This window comes from Poecile atricapillus, chromosome 4 (assembly GCF_030490865.1).
Source record: "Poecile atricapillus isolate bPoeAtr1 chromosome 4, bPoeAtr1.hap1, whole genome shotgun sequence".
NCBI lineage: Eukaryota > Metazoa > Chordata > Aves > Passeriformes > Paridae > Poecile > Poecile atricapillus.
This window is the reverse complement of record NC_081252.1, coordinates 64313847-64331302: the sequence shown is the minus strand read 5'-3', so window position 1 is coordinate 64331302 and position 17456 is coordinate 64313847. Positions and strand designations below refer to the sequence as shown.

At 38.1% G+C, this 17456-nt stretch overlaps 2 protein-coding genes across 2 annotated transcripts in view; both read left to right on the top strand.

Annotated features, from left to right (window-relative positions):
* JAKMIP1 (janus kinase and microtubule interacting protein 1) overlaps positions 1-2212 on the top strand; it is an 87563-nt gene extending 85351 nt beyond the window's left edge. The window contains exon 22 of the mRNA XM_058837416.1: positions 1784-2212. Within this exon, the coding sequence (XP_058693399.1) occupies positions 1784-1816 (33 nt within the window). The 3' untranslated portion in view covers positions 1817-2212. The remainder of the gene's footprint in view (positions 1-1783) is intronic.
* A 1067-nt stretch (positions 2213-3279) lies between these two features.
* Positions 3280-17456, top strand: part of C4H4orf50 (chromosome 4 C4orf50 homolog) — an 86978-nt gene continuing 72801 nt past the window's right edge. The window contains exons 1-7 of the mRNA XM_058839047.1: positions 3280-3823; positions 5264-5415; positions 6637-6775; positions 8308-9003; positions 12720-12834; positions 13587-13711; positions 14079-14582. Of these exons, the coding sequence (XP_058695030.1) occupies positions 5387-5415; positions 6637-6775; positions 8308-9003; positions 12720-12834; positions 13587-13711; positions 14079-14582 (1608 nt within the window). The 5' untranslated portion in view covers positions 3280-3823; positions 5264-5386. The remainder of the gene's footprint in view (positions 3824-5263; positions 5416-6636; positions 6776-8307; positions 9004-12719; positions 12835-13586; positions 13712-14078; positions 14583-17456) is intronic.

Genomic DNA, 17456 nt, shown 5'->3' with positions numbered 1-17456 from the left:
GGGAAATGTAATTTAAAAAATGGGTCCAGTCCTCTTCCCTGGAATTATGCAAGTTCCACACTGCCTTTCAGGAAGGATGGTGGCTCAACAGCCTAAGTGTTTAAGGATTAAACTGTGCTTTAAAGCTATTGAATATTATACAGTATTTCTATTGTTACTGTTGGTTTTTTTGGGTTTTGTTTCTGTTTTTTGCTTTTTGTTTTTTGTTTTATGTTTTTAACCTGATGTACACAATGCTTTTACCTCTACAAAATTTCCAAGCTTTTTCTTCTTTGTAATCTGTTATGAATTGTCTTCAAGAAATCTCCTAATAGTGGGAGTTTAATCAACATCTTTGAAACTGCTGTCAGTAGTGTGTGATGAAAAAGGAATGATGACAATAGTTACTCCAAGACTCTATTTTTAGTATGAAACAATATTTTTTTCTGCCCAGATCTCAAGTACTTTTGAGAAATCAGACCTGTATTATTATGGGTTCTTCCTAGGGTTTATTCAGGTTCAATATATTCAGTTATCATATTTCTGTTGATGCTCTTTGGAACTTGCTCGGGGCTTTCGTTACAAGCATTGCTGCATATGCTTTTTCTTTTTCAATAAAATGGTAACAGATGCAGATGGGTGGAATGTAATTCTCAGGTATTATTGTTTTCTTAAAAGTGCAGGAGCTTTCCTTTGATTTTTAGAAGTTGAAAAGTAGTTGAAATTGAGCAATATTTTTCAGAATGTTCAGGATTTCTTCTGAAATTTCCTTTATTTTGTTAAAAATTGAGTATATGCTTATAGAGAAGTGTTTGAAGAAAGGTGAAGCCTTGTGGTAAACTATTCACCTTTACACAGTTTGAAGTGAATTTTTGGATGAGATCAGATGAAACAAATGTTATTTTGGTTTAGATAAGTTTCTAAAGGTTAAGATAAAGTGTACTGTTAAAAAAATTATCAAACTATTGTCTTTGGAATTTCATCCAGGTTTTTATACCAGTGCCAATTAGAGGTGCTAACATCTGGATGAATACATTCATTTTTAAATATGTTGAAAGATATACTGGCCAAGTCTAGAGATACTTATAAACACACAATAGACAGTGAAATCACCAGCATTTTTAAAATTCCATTTAAAATGTTTTGACATACTATGCATTCAAGGGATTGATAGTTTTCCACACTGGTATTACCTGATAATATTTTGGGTTCTCCTTGGATTAAAGAGATAAAAGAGAAAAAAAAATAAAGAAATTTGCAAGAATTAAAAGAAATTGCAAATGTTAATAGCCTCCAGAAAATGCATTGTGCTGATATAATGCGCTACTCTTCTTGTTAACAGTAAGTACTTTAGTAATTAAATTCAAGCTTGGTGACAAGCATTTTGAGGACATAACACAAGGGTAATGACTGTGTAGCCACACAACTACTCTGCTTTTGAGATTTCTAGGAGTGCACATCACATTGTGGTGCTGGGGTGAAGGGCAGTGTCCTTTAGTTCATCTTGCCAGAGGTGAATTTGTCTCTGAGTAATCTAACACAGAAAAGCCAATTTTAAGATACTTAATTATAGTTGGACTTTTCAACACTGTTAACTATTTCAAAGCAAACCAGGTGATTTACTGATGGTAATTTTGGTTCTAGTTATTCTGAAGGTAATATAAAACATTCAGAAAGGCATTGTGCTGTCTGTGAATTTAGTTTGATACCAACATGTATTTCTGAAGTTATGTTTTTATCTGAAGCTCAGCAGACTTCTCTTTGTTGTTTTTGTTTTCTGTTTTGGTTTTTGTTTCAATTACAGGCTATTAAAAGACCCTATGGAGTGAAAAGCTGAGTCCACGTGCAAAAATACAGAAAATATTTATTAAGCAGCTTTAAATTGGTGCATTTTTTCATAAAGCAGTTTGCATAATATTTGAAGCTGCAAATTATTTGAACTTAAAATTAGAGATTTTTTTTAAGATATGGCTTCGAGCTGGAATGATTTCACAATCAAATAAGGACCAGCACATCATAAACACTGAAAAAAGATATAAACAGAACTTATATTCTCACACCAACCAAACAGCAGAAAAAATACAAGTGCAATTACTGGCTGCTATGTGAACTGTTATCTACCAAATGGTTTTCTTACAGTACTGAGATTTTTGTCTCCATACTGCATGCTTTCAACAAATGTGGTTTGCATTTCACCCAAGAAACACAGGAACTCCTTTTTAGTATCTATATTAAAAAAGCTAAGTGTTTGACATTAAGTTGCCTATAGTAAATAGCTGACAGGAAGCAAATTGTTCAAAGTTGGAAACAAATAAAGATTTACAACCCTGCAGTGGTAAAATTCAGATTAAATTCTTAAGTTGGAAATCCACAGGTGCAGAAAGGAAGGGATTTGGAGAAAGGCAAGATGGTAGATTGAAGTATGAAAACTTTAAAGTGGGTGAGAACTGTGTGGGAAATATGATTCTTTGAATGTTTCTTGAAAAGTAAGGCAATGTCTCATAAGGACAGCTCTGGGAAAATTACAGATTGCATGGTGGCCTGAGAGGTCAAAGAGAATGCATGATGTGCTGTGCTCAGTTATCTCTTCAAGAGGAAGGAAGGACTTGGAGAAATGGGCATGTAGATAAATGTGATAAGCAGAGAAGTAGTTGAACATGCATATTTGGAAATCATGGCATCCTCTCAGGTGAGATAAAAAAACATCATCATTAGCTACCAGGAAGCAAAAATGGCACAACCTCAACCAGCAGAGGTAGACAAACAGTCATTGACCACATGAACGTCAAGAAAAAAATTGAGGTGAAGCACACACTGAAAAACTGGAAGTTGCAAAGACTTTTTTAAGAGAATGGTTAGAAAATGAAAAAATGCTACTCTTTCAAGGAGGGAAAAGCAATTCAGTGTTTCAGAACTGGAAAGGCAATATGAAGAAATAGCTAATTTTAATTATTTCTGAAATGTTGAGGCAAGATGAAAACATTAAGAGCACAAGACTAGAAGATAACTTTCTCCTCCCTCACATTTTCTTGAAAATCATATTTGTGTAGAAAGCCACAGAGAAACAAGTTTACTACCATGGACACACTGAACTCCAATATGAATTAGCTGATTACAGTAATACATGAAGTGGAAGTTATGATTGACAAAAATAACATAAGGCAATGAACACCTAAGGAAGGACAGAGAAAGCTGTTGAAGGCAAGGGAATCAGCCTCAGAAGCAGCCTCTTTTCTCAGATAATTATCAGGTTCTGAAGAGAAGTACTCTGCGCAAAGAATCACTGGACAAGAGCATCTACCTGCAGAAGGAGCTGAGACACTCCATGAGATTAATTCAGTCACATGCAGCAAACTGTGGCTGATGTCAGGGTTGGAATAACCCTGGTAGAAAGCACAATTTACCTTGGAAACAAGGATCATGCAAAAGTCTGGAATCTCAATCCCCAGAAGAACGTGTGTTGCTTACAATATATTGTTCAAAAGGAACAAGCATTTAGATAATCATATTTTCAAATAGAAATTGTTCATATTTTAATTAAGGCTTTTAGCAGTGTGATGACAGAATGTGGAAAAATAAGGCCTTCACTGCAAGAGAGAGTTCTAGCATCACTCAAAAGCAATGGACCACAACAGGAGGTAAACAGAGCTTGAGATAATCAAACCTGGTGCCAATGAGGGAACAAGGATTCACTTGGCAAAGAAACACTTTTCATAGACACAGATTTGCTCATCACTATTTGAATATGGAACTACGAGCACAAACATGGGATAGTCAGAGCATGTGGCTGCCATGATAAGCGCACTGCACCGACCGGAGTGGGTCTTTTTACAAAGCAGAGAAGGTATGAACAGTTTCATTTCCTTATTTTGTTATGTGTTTTGTTATTTCATTGTAATTTACATGTGACAGTTTTCTCAAGAAAACTGGCTGATTGGGCTGACATTGTCCATTGCATTTATGATGGGTTTTTTTCTGTGCTGAGCTAGCAGGATTTGTACTTTTGGAAAATGGATCGTTGCAGTCTTACTGTCTGCTGTATATTGGTATCTACCGTAGAGTTGGGGAGGGGTACAGTGTGTTAACAGGGTGTTAACAGTTTAATAATTGAGATGAAATATTACTATAATAATATGCTAATTCTAATAATTGTAATTATAAGGAGAGAGAGAGAGAATTTAACAGGACTCGAGGCAAGCAAGTGTTCTTCACGCTAATTTCTCACTACCTGCTGACCAATGGCCAGCCAGTTCCTGAACAGAGATCAGTCCCTTTCTGGGTAATTCCCTTTAGTTTATTAGTGAGCATGAAGCTCTGTGGAGTGGAATATCCCTTTGGACAGTTTGGATCAGCTGTCCCAGCTGTGCTCCCTCCTGGCTCCTAGTGCAGCTCCTCACCGACAGACATGAGCCACTGAAAAGTCCTTGACGTAGGGTGAGCATTACTGAGCAACAGCCAAAACATCAGAGTGTTGTCAACATTATTCTCATCCTAAATCCAAAAACAGCACTGTGCCAGCTTCCAAGGAGAAAATTATCTCTGTCCCAGCAGAAACCAGGACACAGTTATAGGACTGTACTTACTGAAGTGAGTTTCTGAAGAATTTTTAGATCTATGACTAAAAGAGGCAAAAGAGAAGAACCAACCTTTGCTTGCCTTCTCAAGCCCAAATTTGAAAATTTCTTTCAGCTATGGTTTCATGACCTGTGAGAGGTGAAGTAGACATAAGTAAAATACTGCATATAGAATTCAAAAACACCAATTAAGTAAACAGAATGTTTTCTCTGAAATAGTTACAGAAAGGCTTTAGAATAGGAAATATCTTTTCTTTAGTCTTCTGTCTTGAACAATAATAATGTAATACATTTATCCAAAATAAACACACTCAGTTTTATGAACTCCCATGTTTAGTAGATTATTCTCTTTTCAAAACTTTGATGCCTAATTCCTTTATTAATTAGTCTAATTGAATCTTTTATGAGGATCTCATGCTGTGAACGTCAGCTCCCTTCATACATACTAATGTGGCTAATGAAATGAGACTTTCTCATAAATAATAAATGTGTTGAATCAAGAAGGACTGTTCATTTGATCATCAGAGGCTTAGACTCTTATTGCATGCTTAGACTGTAGTACATTGAGAACCCAATTTGGACTTTTTTTCATCATGGATCCTTCATCTGGAAGAGAACAAGAATTTTGTTACTGTATTAGAATGCCCAGTAATGAAGGATTTGGTATCCTGAATTTCAGTGTTAAAATTGCTACTTCCTGGGTTTTCCAGGAATTAGAAGATGCAGGCACACCCGAAGAAAATGTAAACAGTGCTGGAGAAGAGAATTTGAACCACAGAATAAAAGAGCTGGAAAAGTCAGAGCAACAACTGAAAGGTGTTCTAGAGGACTACATGGAGTCAGATTCCATCCTAAAAAACAGGTAAATGAAAGGAGGATTTGCATTAAAATTTATTGTTATGTGACAGATGTATTCTTCACTTTGCCCTGTGTACTGGTTGTCAAATGATAAATGCAGAACCAGCAAAAAGAAAGACTTTTTGTGGTTTTTATAGCTGTCAGAATATACATGAAATAAAAATTTTTTAAGAATTATTTTTTCAGCAAGATTTACGGCATAGTCTAACATATTGTTACAAATAACCAGGCAGCTTTCTCAGGATGTTTCATTCTTAAATACTCAGGTGGTGCAAATTCCTATCCTTTTAAAATAAGAATTAATTTGGAATTTCATGTAAAAAAAGTTCCTTGTTTCAGAAAGATTCATCTAATTCAGTGTATTAATGCTGATCATTACAGTAGATGAAGGTGTCATTAAGCATTAATTATACATTTGACTAGAATAATAAGGTTTTGGTAGTCAGCAACAGCACTGTTCTAAAGAATGTCAAAATTAAAAAGGATAGGAAATTTAAATGGCATTAAAACACTTACTTGTGTAATTTTTAATTGCTTTGAATTCATCAAGGAATTTCATCAGAAATTTTTTAACAATAGGCTTTCTTTCAAAATAATAATTAAACTTTTAAAAAATATTTTCATATCACACTTCATGATTTTGTGCCACCATTTGACTAGCAACAGGCAAAGCCAACCATTATTTTGTCATCATCCATCTTTGCAGACAAAGTCAATACAATTTTGCACTGTAGGTTTTCGTACCCACTGAAGGCATGTTGCAAGTGAGATATTTTCACTTCATCTCCTAAAACATAGGTACTTGTAGGTTGCCTGTAATGTTAATTTTGATGGGAAACATTTACTGTCATAAAAATTGACTTCACTGACTGTGAACCTACAATAGTCCTATGATCAGGTACATGCAGGGACTGAAGTGTTGTGGTTGTCATTATGGTAAGTTGTTACTTCTTATAGCATGCCAAACTCCATTGAATAAAAATCCTGTAAATGTGTTTGCTTATGATATTCCTATTAAGTCACCAGAAAGGTGCATAATGTGCAAACCCAGTAGACTTCTTAAGAATTAAGTGTTTCTTATATAAGTGATCAAAAATTTGTTACTATTTTATTTTTGGGAGACAAATACAAAAATAAAGATAAATCGATGCATTGCTTGTGGCTGCTTATCCACCTGGAACTGTATTGTGGTATTTACTTAGCCAAAATGTTCATTCTCTCACAGGATGAAAGAGCTGGAGCTGTCACACAAAACACTTCTTGTGATGATTGATCGATTGTATGCAAAGCTGGACCAGGTTGAAAATGCCAATGTGCGCATTAAAGGGAAACTGCGAGACATTCAGGAGGACCTGATCAGCTTGGTGAGGGGATATTGTTGCAAATGACCTAGTTTACTTCCTCTTTGTGGTAGTAATTTATAAGTCCAGCTCATCTCCAGTGACCTCTGTTTTTAAGCAACAAATCATCTCAGCCTTTCTCTTTTTCTACAACCAAAAAAGTCATAAGAATTTTTAGATTTTTTTTTTCTCCCAGCTTTCTGTTTCTCTGTTGGTTTTGATGGCACTGCTGTTATTTCTCTCATTCAGGTCCCTGATCAAATTTATGCTCCCCTTCTTACTTTCTCCTTAGGACTCACTCAGTGTATTTCTTCTTAGGTCAGATTTTATCTCTTGGGCTATATTTCTTCTTAGGCCAGATTTTATCTCTTGAGCCCTATACAACAAACATTTTTACCTAGCTTGCTCTTTCAATGGATTCGTGAAAATGGAGAAGGAATGAGAGATTTTCAGGAACAGGCTTCAGTGAAACAATGTCTTTTGATTCTGTTTATCATAAAATATACTTTCATTTTCTCATCATTTTAGGTTAAAGTTGAGTAACAGGACACTAGTGGCAAGATTCACAAGAATGAAGAATAGTCTATGCTTTTGTAATTAAAAGTGAAATGTATTTTTGAAGACTTGGGAAACGTATACATATATTCCCATCAAGAGTTAACAAAACAAAATACTAGCCCACATCTACCTGACTTTTCAGCCTAGTGTTCCTTCTGACCAGTCCTTGCCAGTGAATACCTCAGAGAGGAAAGTACTGATGATCAAAGTGACTGATCTAAAGAAGCCCTTGAAAAACCAAAGTCATTCCTTCATGTCTCCGTGCCTTCAGTCTTGCTTCAAAGTTGCTGCAATGTCCCTGTGATACTGGTGGCTCTTACTCTGCTTAAAGTAAGGGCAGTACGGGACTCATGAAAGCCTCTCTGCCTTTCTTTGGCATCTTTCACCTCTAAGTCTCTGTGTTCACACACTGTAGTGCAAAGGAAAATACCAAAGTCTTTCTCAAACTGTTTCAAAGGACATCTGTTCTTTCTCCTTTTTCAGGAGTCTCATAAGAGGAGCTGACAGATGATAGGTATGGTGAAAAGCAAAGGGAAAAATCCTGGGCTCTGGAAAGTGTATGTCCTGTTTTTTATAACAGAACCACAGCTTCTCTGCCTGTAACACCCCAGTGCTACAGTACTGTCAGTGTTAAGGATCTGTCACTGTGTAAATCAGAGCTGGATATATGAATTACAGTTTTAAGGTTCATTTTGATTTAATATGTACTAGAACATGCAAAAATGTGTTTAAAAATTTCCTGTATGTCATGTAGTTGCAGATGTTGATGAGTTTGGTTTTTTTGTTTCCTACTGAGATGTTTCAGTGATGGCTGAAATGACTAAACAGGTTATTTTTGCTCTAAATGCAGTATTTTACTGGCTTTTAAAAAATTCTACTTATGTCATTCCTGAGTTTTCAGAAAACAAGGGCATAATTATCACTAAAATAAGAAAAATTATAAGGGAACAAGAGCTTTAATATTAAGATGTTAACTGTACATCTCACTGAAATGATAGGTTGAAAACCAAAAGAAGTCAGAAAAGAAGCACAAGGAAAAATTGCGTTGGCTTCAGGAGCAGCTGAAGACGAAAGAGGATGAAATAAAAAGCCAGTCAGAATATTTTGAGCACTACAAACAAAGGCAGAGACAACAGACAGAAGTACTGAGGAAAAGGGACTGTTACCTTCAGGGTGAGGTATCTAGGCTGGAAAAGCAAGTCCTAGATCTTAATGCCCATATTGCTCTTTTGACATCCAAGTTAGAAGAGGGAATGGTGCAGCACCTCCAGCAGAAGCTGCAGTCATTGTGCAGTGGGACTCAGGGCTTTAAACACCCTGGTGTGGAAGAAATGGAGTGGAAGACTTGTATTGAAAATGTGGAGCATGATGTGAAAAGCCACCTCAAGGCATTTCAGCAAAAACTGAAGTCCTTGAGGGAAAAAGAAGAGGACACTAGAAGAGAACAGGCAGACCTGCTGACTGAACTGCAGTTCTCTCAGAACTCTGAAGACTTTCTCAGAACAAAATTGGAAGAATCTCACCGTCACGTCTATAGTTTAAAATTATCTGAAATCAAACTACAGGAAAAAGTGGAAGAGCTTTTAGATGAAAACAGAACTTTGAAAGATCAATGTACTGTGAAGTTGAAAAGGAGTAAAGAAAAAGACTCTGAACTTACAAGATTGGTGGATGGGGACAACAGGGTTAACCTGGTAAGTCAACTGGTAAGTAAAAATAATGCAAAATGTAATTAGTTTTTATCTTTGTATCACCTTGGATTACACCTGTCATTAGAGGTACAGCCAAGATACAAGTGTAAGGCTTTATCCTGCCTGATTCTTTTTTCTTATTATTGTTTATTAATTAGTACTTCCCAATGTCTCTTTCACACCCAGAAGAATCAGTAATCGGAGCTTCATCACATCAGAGCTTTTGTTAGGTGCACACTGAGGACACTCAACAAACCTTTTTTCCTTAACCTTTGAAGTGATGTGCTCATGGCAAAAAGTCTCAATTGGCACTAAAAGTAGAGCCCAGAAGAACTTCTGAGACCTTGTGGACACCACTCAGTGGAGGAGGACACATATGGTTGGATGAGTTTTTGCATGTTATTCATGCCCAAATGCTGGAGCAAAATGCACTCTTGACAATAAATCTTGTTTGTGAGATTTTCTGGATAATGGTAAACAAGGGAAGATGGATGTGGCATTCATGACCAGGAATGAGCTGAGATAGTCAATGGTTTGTGGCTCTGTAGCATTGTGATATGCCCTGAATACACTGAATAGGACTTGTTTGCTTCAAGCACTTCACTCCAGCTCTGCATGGGAAAGCTCTGCTCATGCTGTAATATGGCATTCAGCTTTTGCCAATTCATTTTGCTGACAAGGAACAATTCTTTTCACAGAGTGGGCTCAAACAAAGTTTTATTCTTCATGCACTGAGGTGCAGGGTATTTTTATTCTGAGACTTTATTTAAAATGAGATCAGCTATGCCTCATTCAGATTGTGACCTGATATCCCAAGAACTCTCCTGATTTTAACTGCTGTTAACCAAGAGGTAATAGCCATGAACAAAACCCTTTTATATTGGACGTCAGTCAGACTGTGAGTACTTCCAGAACTGGGAGAAGCTAGAGAGGATCTTGTATCCATAAAGCTAGAGCAAATATAGACAATTTTTTTTAACCTGGTAGTTGAATGCACTTTTGCAGGCCTGGTGATTTTATCCCATTAGTGTTTCTACAGTCCCAATGCAGTGAGCTTCAGGAGGTTGTGTCTGTGAGAGAGGGGTGAGATCATCCTGCAATAACCAGCTGCACATGGATGACCTCTGAGGACAGCTCGGAAGCTGCACCTCACCCCACGTCTCAGTAACTGCCCCAAGGTGGCAGAAACACCAACTGCTTACCCTGAGCCATTGCTATAGTTACTTTAACTAGTGTATTCACTTTTCCTTTTGAATGAAGAATACGGTTTAAATATATTTTAAGATACTTCTTGAGGGACTTGCACTGAGTTGTAAATAGGTACAACAAACAAATGCACTATGAGGGTACTGCACAGCTAAAATCAAGAGGAGTGAGTGCCTTCAGAGCCAGAGGAGTAGTGAAAACTTACCATTGGTTTGATAAAACTGAGAGAAGGAGAAAAAAAAAAGTTGAGTTATTTAAAGATGTCAAGCAAGATACACAACTAATTGCCTGAGGCAAATCCAAGAAGTATCAAGAAACAGGACTCTTTCTATGCTGTGCTCTAATAAAGGCCTATTTTTTTCCCCTACATGGAGTTTTCTAACCATTACTTTTCTAAATATTAATTTACATTTCTGGTGTCATAGGAAGTTAGAGTTTCAGTTACCCAGTCTTTGGTATAAATGAACAGGCCCTCATTTATGTTTACTCTGCTGCAGAGTGGATAGTGTTCTTTAAATGCTGTGTATAGCATCAGCAGCATCAAATCTTGTCCCTTCTGCATTTATGGTTGTCTCTTCTTCCTATTTTTGTCCTACAAGAACATTTGCATTTTTCTAATAGAAAATTACTTGAGATAGCAGGGAAAAAAAATTCAATATCTATGATAAAAGGAGGAGGGAGACATCTGGTGTTTTTCTGTAAAACCAGCATGTATTAAAATAGAATTTCTCAGTCTCATTACCTCGACCTTGTAGTATTTAAGCCAAAGTAGTGACAAGAAAAATCCTATTTGAGCTCATCATACTCCATCAACAGCTATAAAAATGAGAAATTGTGTGCAATACAAGATCCAATTAGGCTGAACACCAAGGGAGGAACTGCATCTCATGGTGGAATGTAGTCACGTAAATCTTGTAGAGAATTGGAATTTCCAGACTCAGTATCAGCATCCTGTCTGCAGTATTCCAGTTGCAGTATATGCCTGAATGAGAAATGAACATGCACCAAAAAGCAGCTTGTTACACGTGGCTGTGTGTTGACTTATTGGTTTCTAGATGTGAACATTAGGGGTGTCTGTTGAAGGTGAGGGAAAAGTATGAAAAAACAAAGCAATGCACCTTTCTGCAGCTTTCACATGACAGCTGAGGTCTTGATTTTTTCAGTGTGATGTTCTGCCACCTGAGCATTGTATCTTATACCTCATTTTGTGTAACTTTCTTTTGACAGTACCCACGTATCAATCAAGAATTGATATCTGTAAAGAAATAAATGAAAAGGTGCAGGAAAGGAATAATTGTGTTTCAAGGAATTTGCATTGGTTTAAAACAGGTTTCCCAGAGAGGTTGTAGATGCCCTACCCCTGGGGGTGTTCAAGACGAGGTTGGATAGGGCCTGAGCAACCTGGTCTAGTAGAAGGTGGCCTTGCTTATGGCAGGGTGATTGAAACTAGATGACCTTTAAGGTACCTTTCAACCCAAACCCTTCTATTAGTCAATATTACTGAGAAAATAAGAGAAGAAATCTTGGAAGTGTTATGGTTTTCACTTAAGTTGTGCATCCCAGTCAAGATCTTTTAATAGAGCACAACAGTGAGGCAGCTGACTTGGGTTGAAATAAAAATTATTCTCAATGGTGATCCTGTGGAAAACTAGCAGCCCTTTCTGACTGACTAGGACCTGAAGATTTGGAAGTCATTGCCTTTCCCATCCATTTGTATTTTAAAATTGCAGCTCAGTGCAAAGGGACCAGATTTATTTTCTTCTGGTGTTTGATGCAGAGCAGTGCAGGAAGACAAAAGTGCCTGTGTTGGCTTGGTTTCTGTGGTGTAGCTGTTTTGGTTACTGTCTCAATCGTGTTTTGTTGAGACAATCAAATCTGATTCATCTGTTCTCTGAAAATGAGCACAGTGCATGTGAAGTGTGATCTACTGTTATCAAGCAATAGGGGTATCTGCTTTGCATCAGGAAATGTCAAAATTTTCAAATTCAATCAGGGACTCAAATGTAAAGAACAGAATATGAAATCAGCAATTAAATTATCAATGGACAAACAAAATTTTGTTTGGAATGATTATTCCACTTTGAGTTCTTCCAACCTAGGAACAATTGTCTTTGTAGTTGGGCACTGAACTATTAGTCTTATTCCTTACCTGATTGAACTTTCTTTTGTCTTTTTTGATGGCCGTATAATTTAGTCACTGTTCCACCTGTGATCTGACACATAACACGCTTATGACTCAGATTTTCTTCCTTACTGCTTTGTAAAGTATGAAGGTGTGGTGCAAAACCAGCACATTGGGGAAAACTATAGGAAAGTTTAGAATTATAACATTTACTGGAAAATGTTGAAATTAGAAAATTGTGTGAAACAATAGCAGTTCTAATGAAATAACGGGTATTTTGAATGCAAAATGGCAAAGAAAATTTATATTCCTGTTTTTCATATCACAAACACCATATATATGTATATAACCTGTGGGTTTTTTTCCTTCTCCTCCCTCTTTTCCCATTAAGAATGGAGATCTAATTCAGGATGAAGTTCAGAATCTGAAATGGAGATCAGTCTTGGATTCGCACAAAAGCAGAGCTACTCAAACTCCAGTTGTGCTGCTCCATGATAAAGAGTCTGGTATGCAAAGAAATCTGAGGTTTTGCTTTCATTTTTGCACCATTAAAGTGAAGATGATTTCATTCATCTATGACTTAGAAGGTGTAAACCCTAAACCCTTTGAAAATCCTCCTAATCTGTAAACTGTATCTGGGGAAGGTGAAATGATAACTGTTTGCCACTATTTAGATATGAGCTTTCACAAGATAACCCAGAACTGCCACGAAACTACAGAGGTGAGGGGGTACTTTATATGTCCTGGATGAAATATAGTATTTGGGAATGCCATGCAGTAGATAGATTTGCTCTTCAGACCAAACCATGTGAAAGCTTTTTTCTTGGTAGATTTTATCGGGTAAATTCTTCCAACATAAATTAATGGGAATTTTATAGCAAATTTTAGTGTGTGTAAATGTGGACCTGCACTGAGTAATTTTAACCTGTAAATTTCATCCATAAGTTTTCACCTGCCCACTGTAATTTTGTATTTTCTATTTCTAAATGCTTTGGGAACTGGAAACCATGAACCCCAAATACACCTTGTTGTAGACCTCAATATTTATGGGGATTTTATGAAGCTCATTTTCATGTTTATCATCATGCTTGTATCTGTATCAGTGGTGGTGTATGCTGCTGGTAGAGAAGGTAATTTTGAGCATACTCTCACTTAAATATTTTTCTATTCAAAACATCTACTTGGATGGTTTTGGGTTTGTTTTTTGTGTGACTATCTGGGAGTGCCATTACATTTGTGCAGTGCTTTACCATAACAGAAGCACCAGCCTGTAGCTGTGATGGACGGAAGCAGATGGAAGAGCTACCAGAAGAACTTGTACCTGTTTTGGAATGTAGTTCCAGTGCCTTTGCGAAAGTTGCTGGTCTAGCTGAGACTGAGCAGGTGAGAAGAAAAGTTATCGCTGTTCTTGCTGTCTTTGTGCACAGGGAACATGTGAAACTGGAAAGAAAATGAAGAGTTGGTGTATTTAAAGGTGAATATAAAAGTAGTTTCAAATCATAACTACTGCAGATGCTTTACGAGGTGAATACAGGTGTGCACTAAGAAGATTATTTACTTACTCACACCTAATTTGTAACCTTACTCTTGTTGCAAGACTTTAGATAATTGGAAAACCCTTTGTATGATTTTTTTCCTTATCAATCTGTAATGGAGTATTTTGTGGATGAAGGAAAAAATAAATTATAATTAGTAATGTACTTTAGCATATATTTTTCAGTTTGAAACATTTCTCATTTGCTATCATCAGGTCACCCTTGGACCACAGAGGGCAAATACTCTAGAGGACAGTTTCACTTTGCTCAGGTGTACCCCAAGTCATCATGCAGCAGGACTGCTTCCCCCTTGTTCTGAGAAGTTACCCAATGATGAGACAAGTAAGGAAACCAAGGATGAGGAAACCTTTTTTCTCATGGACGAACACGCTATAACTCTACCAGTGAAGACATTTCATGCTTCTGTGGTTGAAATCTTAATGAGGAAGAAGCTCCAACTCAGCTTGTTTGCATCTGGAAGATGCCACATAACAGCTTTCACCACTGGGAAGAAAGTGAGGAGTTTGAGTTTCTGTGAGACGAATACCGATCTTTGGTCTGATGGTCTTTGCATTGTTGCAGAAGGAGGATTTTATGACAGAGCTACTGAACTTCTTCATGGAAAGTTGCCTTCTGCTGTGGCTGAAATTTTCACAATATCTCTAGAAGAATGCAACGTGAAAAAACATTGGGGAAACAAGCAAATTCTGCCAAAAAGCGTAAGTAAAACCAAATGCCTGGATAAAGATGTTGATGATGAAAAGTATCACCAAAACATCTTTAGAGGGGGAGCTAGAAGAGAAGAAATGCAGAATGACAAAGCCTAACAACAGGTGACCTGTGATCTTGAGGAAAGTTGTAAAATTTCCTACAAATCTGAATTGTTCAGTCCTTGGAAGCAAGAAGTGGAAGCCAGAGAGAGTCTCCATAGCACACAGGGTACCCAGAGTTTATCTGTTGACTTTAAAGACTTTAAGAAGTGTTTTGAAGGGAGCCCTGAATGAATGGAGAAAGAAGAAAATACTTCAGAAAATTGCATCCCTGATGTGAATAGTGGATGTGATGGAGAAGACATAATTGAAATGGAAGGGAAAGGAAAGCAGGCTCAGAAACCAACTCACCAAACAAGCCCCTCCAGCAATACTAGCCAGAAAAAAGAGAAAGATCAGACCTTGAAACTATGTAAACCAAAAGAGAATTTCTCATGTCAGAAAATAGCTGCTAAAAACATGCAACATGCATAGTCTCAGAATTTTTTTTCGTCAGATGAAGAGAGGTATCCACTAAACTTGCTGCTTCCTCTGCGTAGTGGTTTCAGTTCAGAGACTGGGCAGAAACACCAATGAAGTGTTGGTTCACCAATCTGAATTTCCCAGCCAACAGAGCAATTTATGTAGTGGGTTTAATGCTGGCCAAATGCCAGTGCACCCACTGGAATTATTTACTAATTTACTGCTGTGAAATAAGGATTAGGAGAGCAAAGCAGGCTCAAACTTTAAAGGGCATAAAGAAAACTTTATTAACATACCTAAAAGGAAAAAAAAATGAGAGAATCAGAATAAACCTTCAGAACATTTTTCCTCCCTCCACACCCTCTTTTTTTTCCCAATGACAATGTAAGGGACAAAACCTTGAACTTTCAGTCAGTTTACCACCTCTACAATAGTCTTCAGTTCGCTTAGGGAGAGAAGTCTCTCTTGCCATGCCATGGAGACTTCTCCACAAGAAACACTTCTATTGTGGCTTCAGTGTCACAGCAAATCAGACATGCAGGAAAGGAAAATCTGCTCACAGTGTGAAAGTCTCTCTCATGCCTTGCAGCTTTCCCATAGCTGCTCTCATGGGCCCACTTATGGGGTACTATTTTAAGGATAAGCTGTTCTAGCATAAAAGCAAAAGTTCTCTTCATCCATCTCTGGGAAACAGAGGTTTTCTTCTATTACTGGGGCAAGGTTTCTCATCTCTGTTCAAGCTACTTCAGCCTCTGCTTTCTTCAGCATTGGTGCCTCTCTTCATGGCTGTGGTTAGAACACTGCATCCTCCCAATGCATTCCATGAGTTACAGGGAAAAAGAGTCTGATAGATCAAACATATCTTCACCATAGCCTTACAAAAGAATTTCAGACAAAGACTAAGGCATTTCTTCAATCCCCTCCCATCTAGAATTTGACTCCTTTACTGACCTTAGTGTCCCATGTTGTTTTCTCTATGTGTCTTCACCCTTTCCTTTTCCTGATTCGGGAGAGAATTAGTGTTTGTAAGTTCATTTGTTCTAAAGCTTTATCAATTGAAACAGTTTCTATAAAGAATTCTGCAGTGCTGAAAGGCTGATCTCATCCAGGCTCCACAATCGAGGAATTGCTGTGTGTCTCACTGCTGATCATGTGGTCCCTGCCAGTGCTGCATAAGCTATGCTGGCTGCTGTTGCCCCCCCTGCATCTTTCCTTCATGCAGGGTGCTGGGAAAAGGAAAAATACTGCTGCCACTGGTTTTGTTCTTCTGTACATGTAGCCATGGCTGGCTAAAAGTGGCTGAGCAAACAAAGCCCATTGCGAGTCATGCTGAGATAGCCATGGCTGCACAGCACAGCACCGCCCCAGTCGTGCTGATTTTAGCCATGCGTTCTTGGCCATGTGGCTGCTCCTGGACCGGGCAGGCAGAGGACACTCCAGGCACTGGTCCTGGCCACATTGCTGCTCATGGCACTGGGATACTCCTGGGGGCATGGCCTGGCAGCAGCAGAAATCTTGGCCCAACCAGTGCCGCAGCAGAGCCCAGCCCGGCCAGGACTGGCCCCGTGGGGCTGGGTGGATCAGCTATCTGTTCAAAGGCCAGAAGCCAAGAGAGAGCGTTTCCTGGGCTCTGTCTGGTTTTAAATGTGTTTTTCCAGAGAGCTGTGTTCAACTCTTTTAAGTGGTTTAACGGGGTGTCAATCTTGAAAACTAGCCAGCTAATTGGCTCCTCGAGCTTGCCAGCTGATTGGCTCTTCAAAGCGAGCCAGCTGATTGGCTCCAGCAGGTCCCACCCCCACAGCCCATGGCCTCCTGCCCAGCGGAACACCAGACTCGGTCAAAGCGCGACACTCCGTAAGAGAGGCCTGGGTGCTTACGCAAACTGTTCCAGCCAGGGAACAGTTTTTATGAGTGTTTCTGCCATCTGTCACCCCTGGAAGCTGGAAATGAATGTAATGTGAAAATATCTGTACTGGAAAAAACAGTGGCTGCGTGTTCTCAGAGGATATTTCTGCTGATGCAACAGAATGAGAATTACTCCTAGAAAGTCAGTATGTTACAACAAGAGAATGACAAATATGCTCAGATGATGTGTTTCCTGGAAGAGCTGATGGATGCACATTTTCAGCCTGTTTTAGGAGTAGATGAGGCTAACTTTGTTTCATTCCAAAACTTACTTAATGAGAACATTGCAACTTTTTCTAAGAATCTCTCCTATGTTGAAGAGAAAAACAGAATTCTGAAAAAGACTCGTTGACAATTGTATCAAATAAACTTCTCATCAATCTATCCCTGAATGGAAGGAAAACAAGGTATTTCCAGATGCTTTCTGTCCTGAAAGAAGAAAGAAGCAGATGCTTC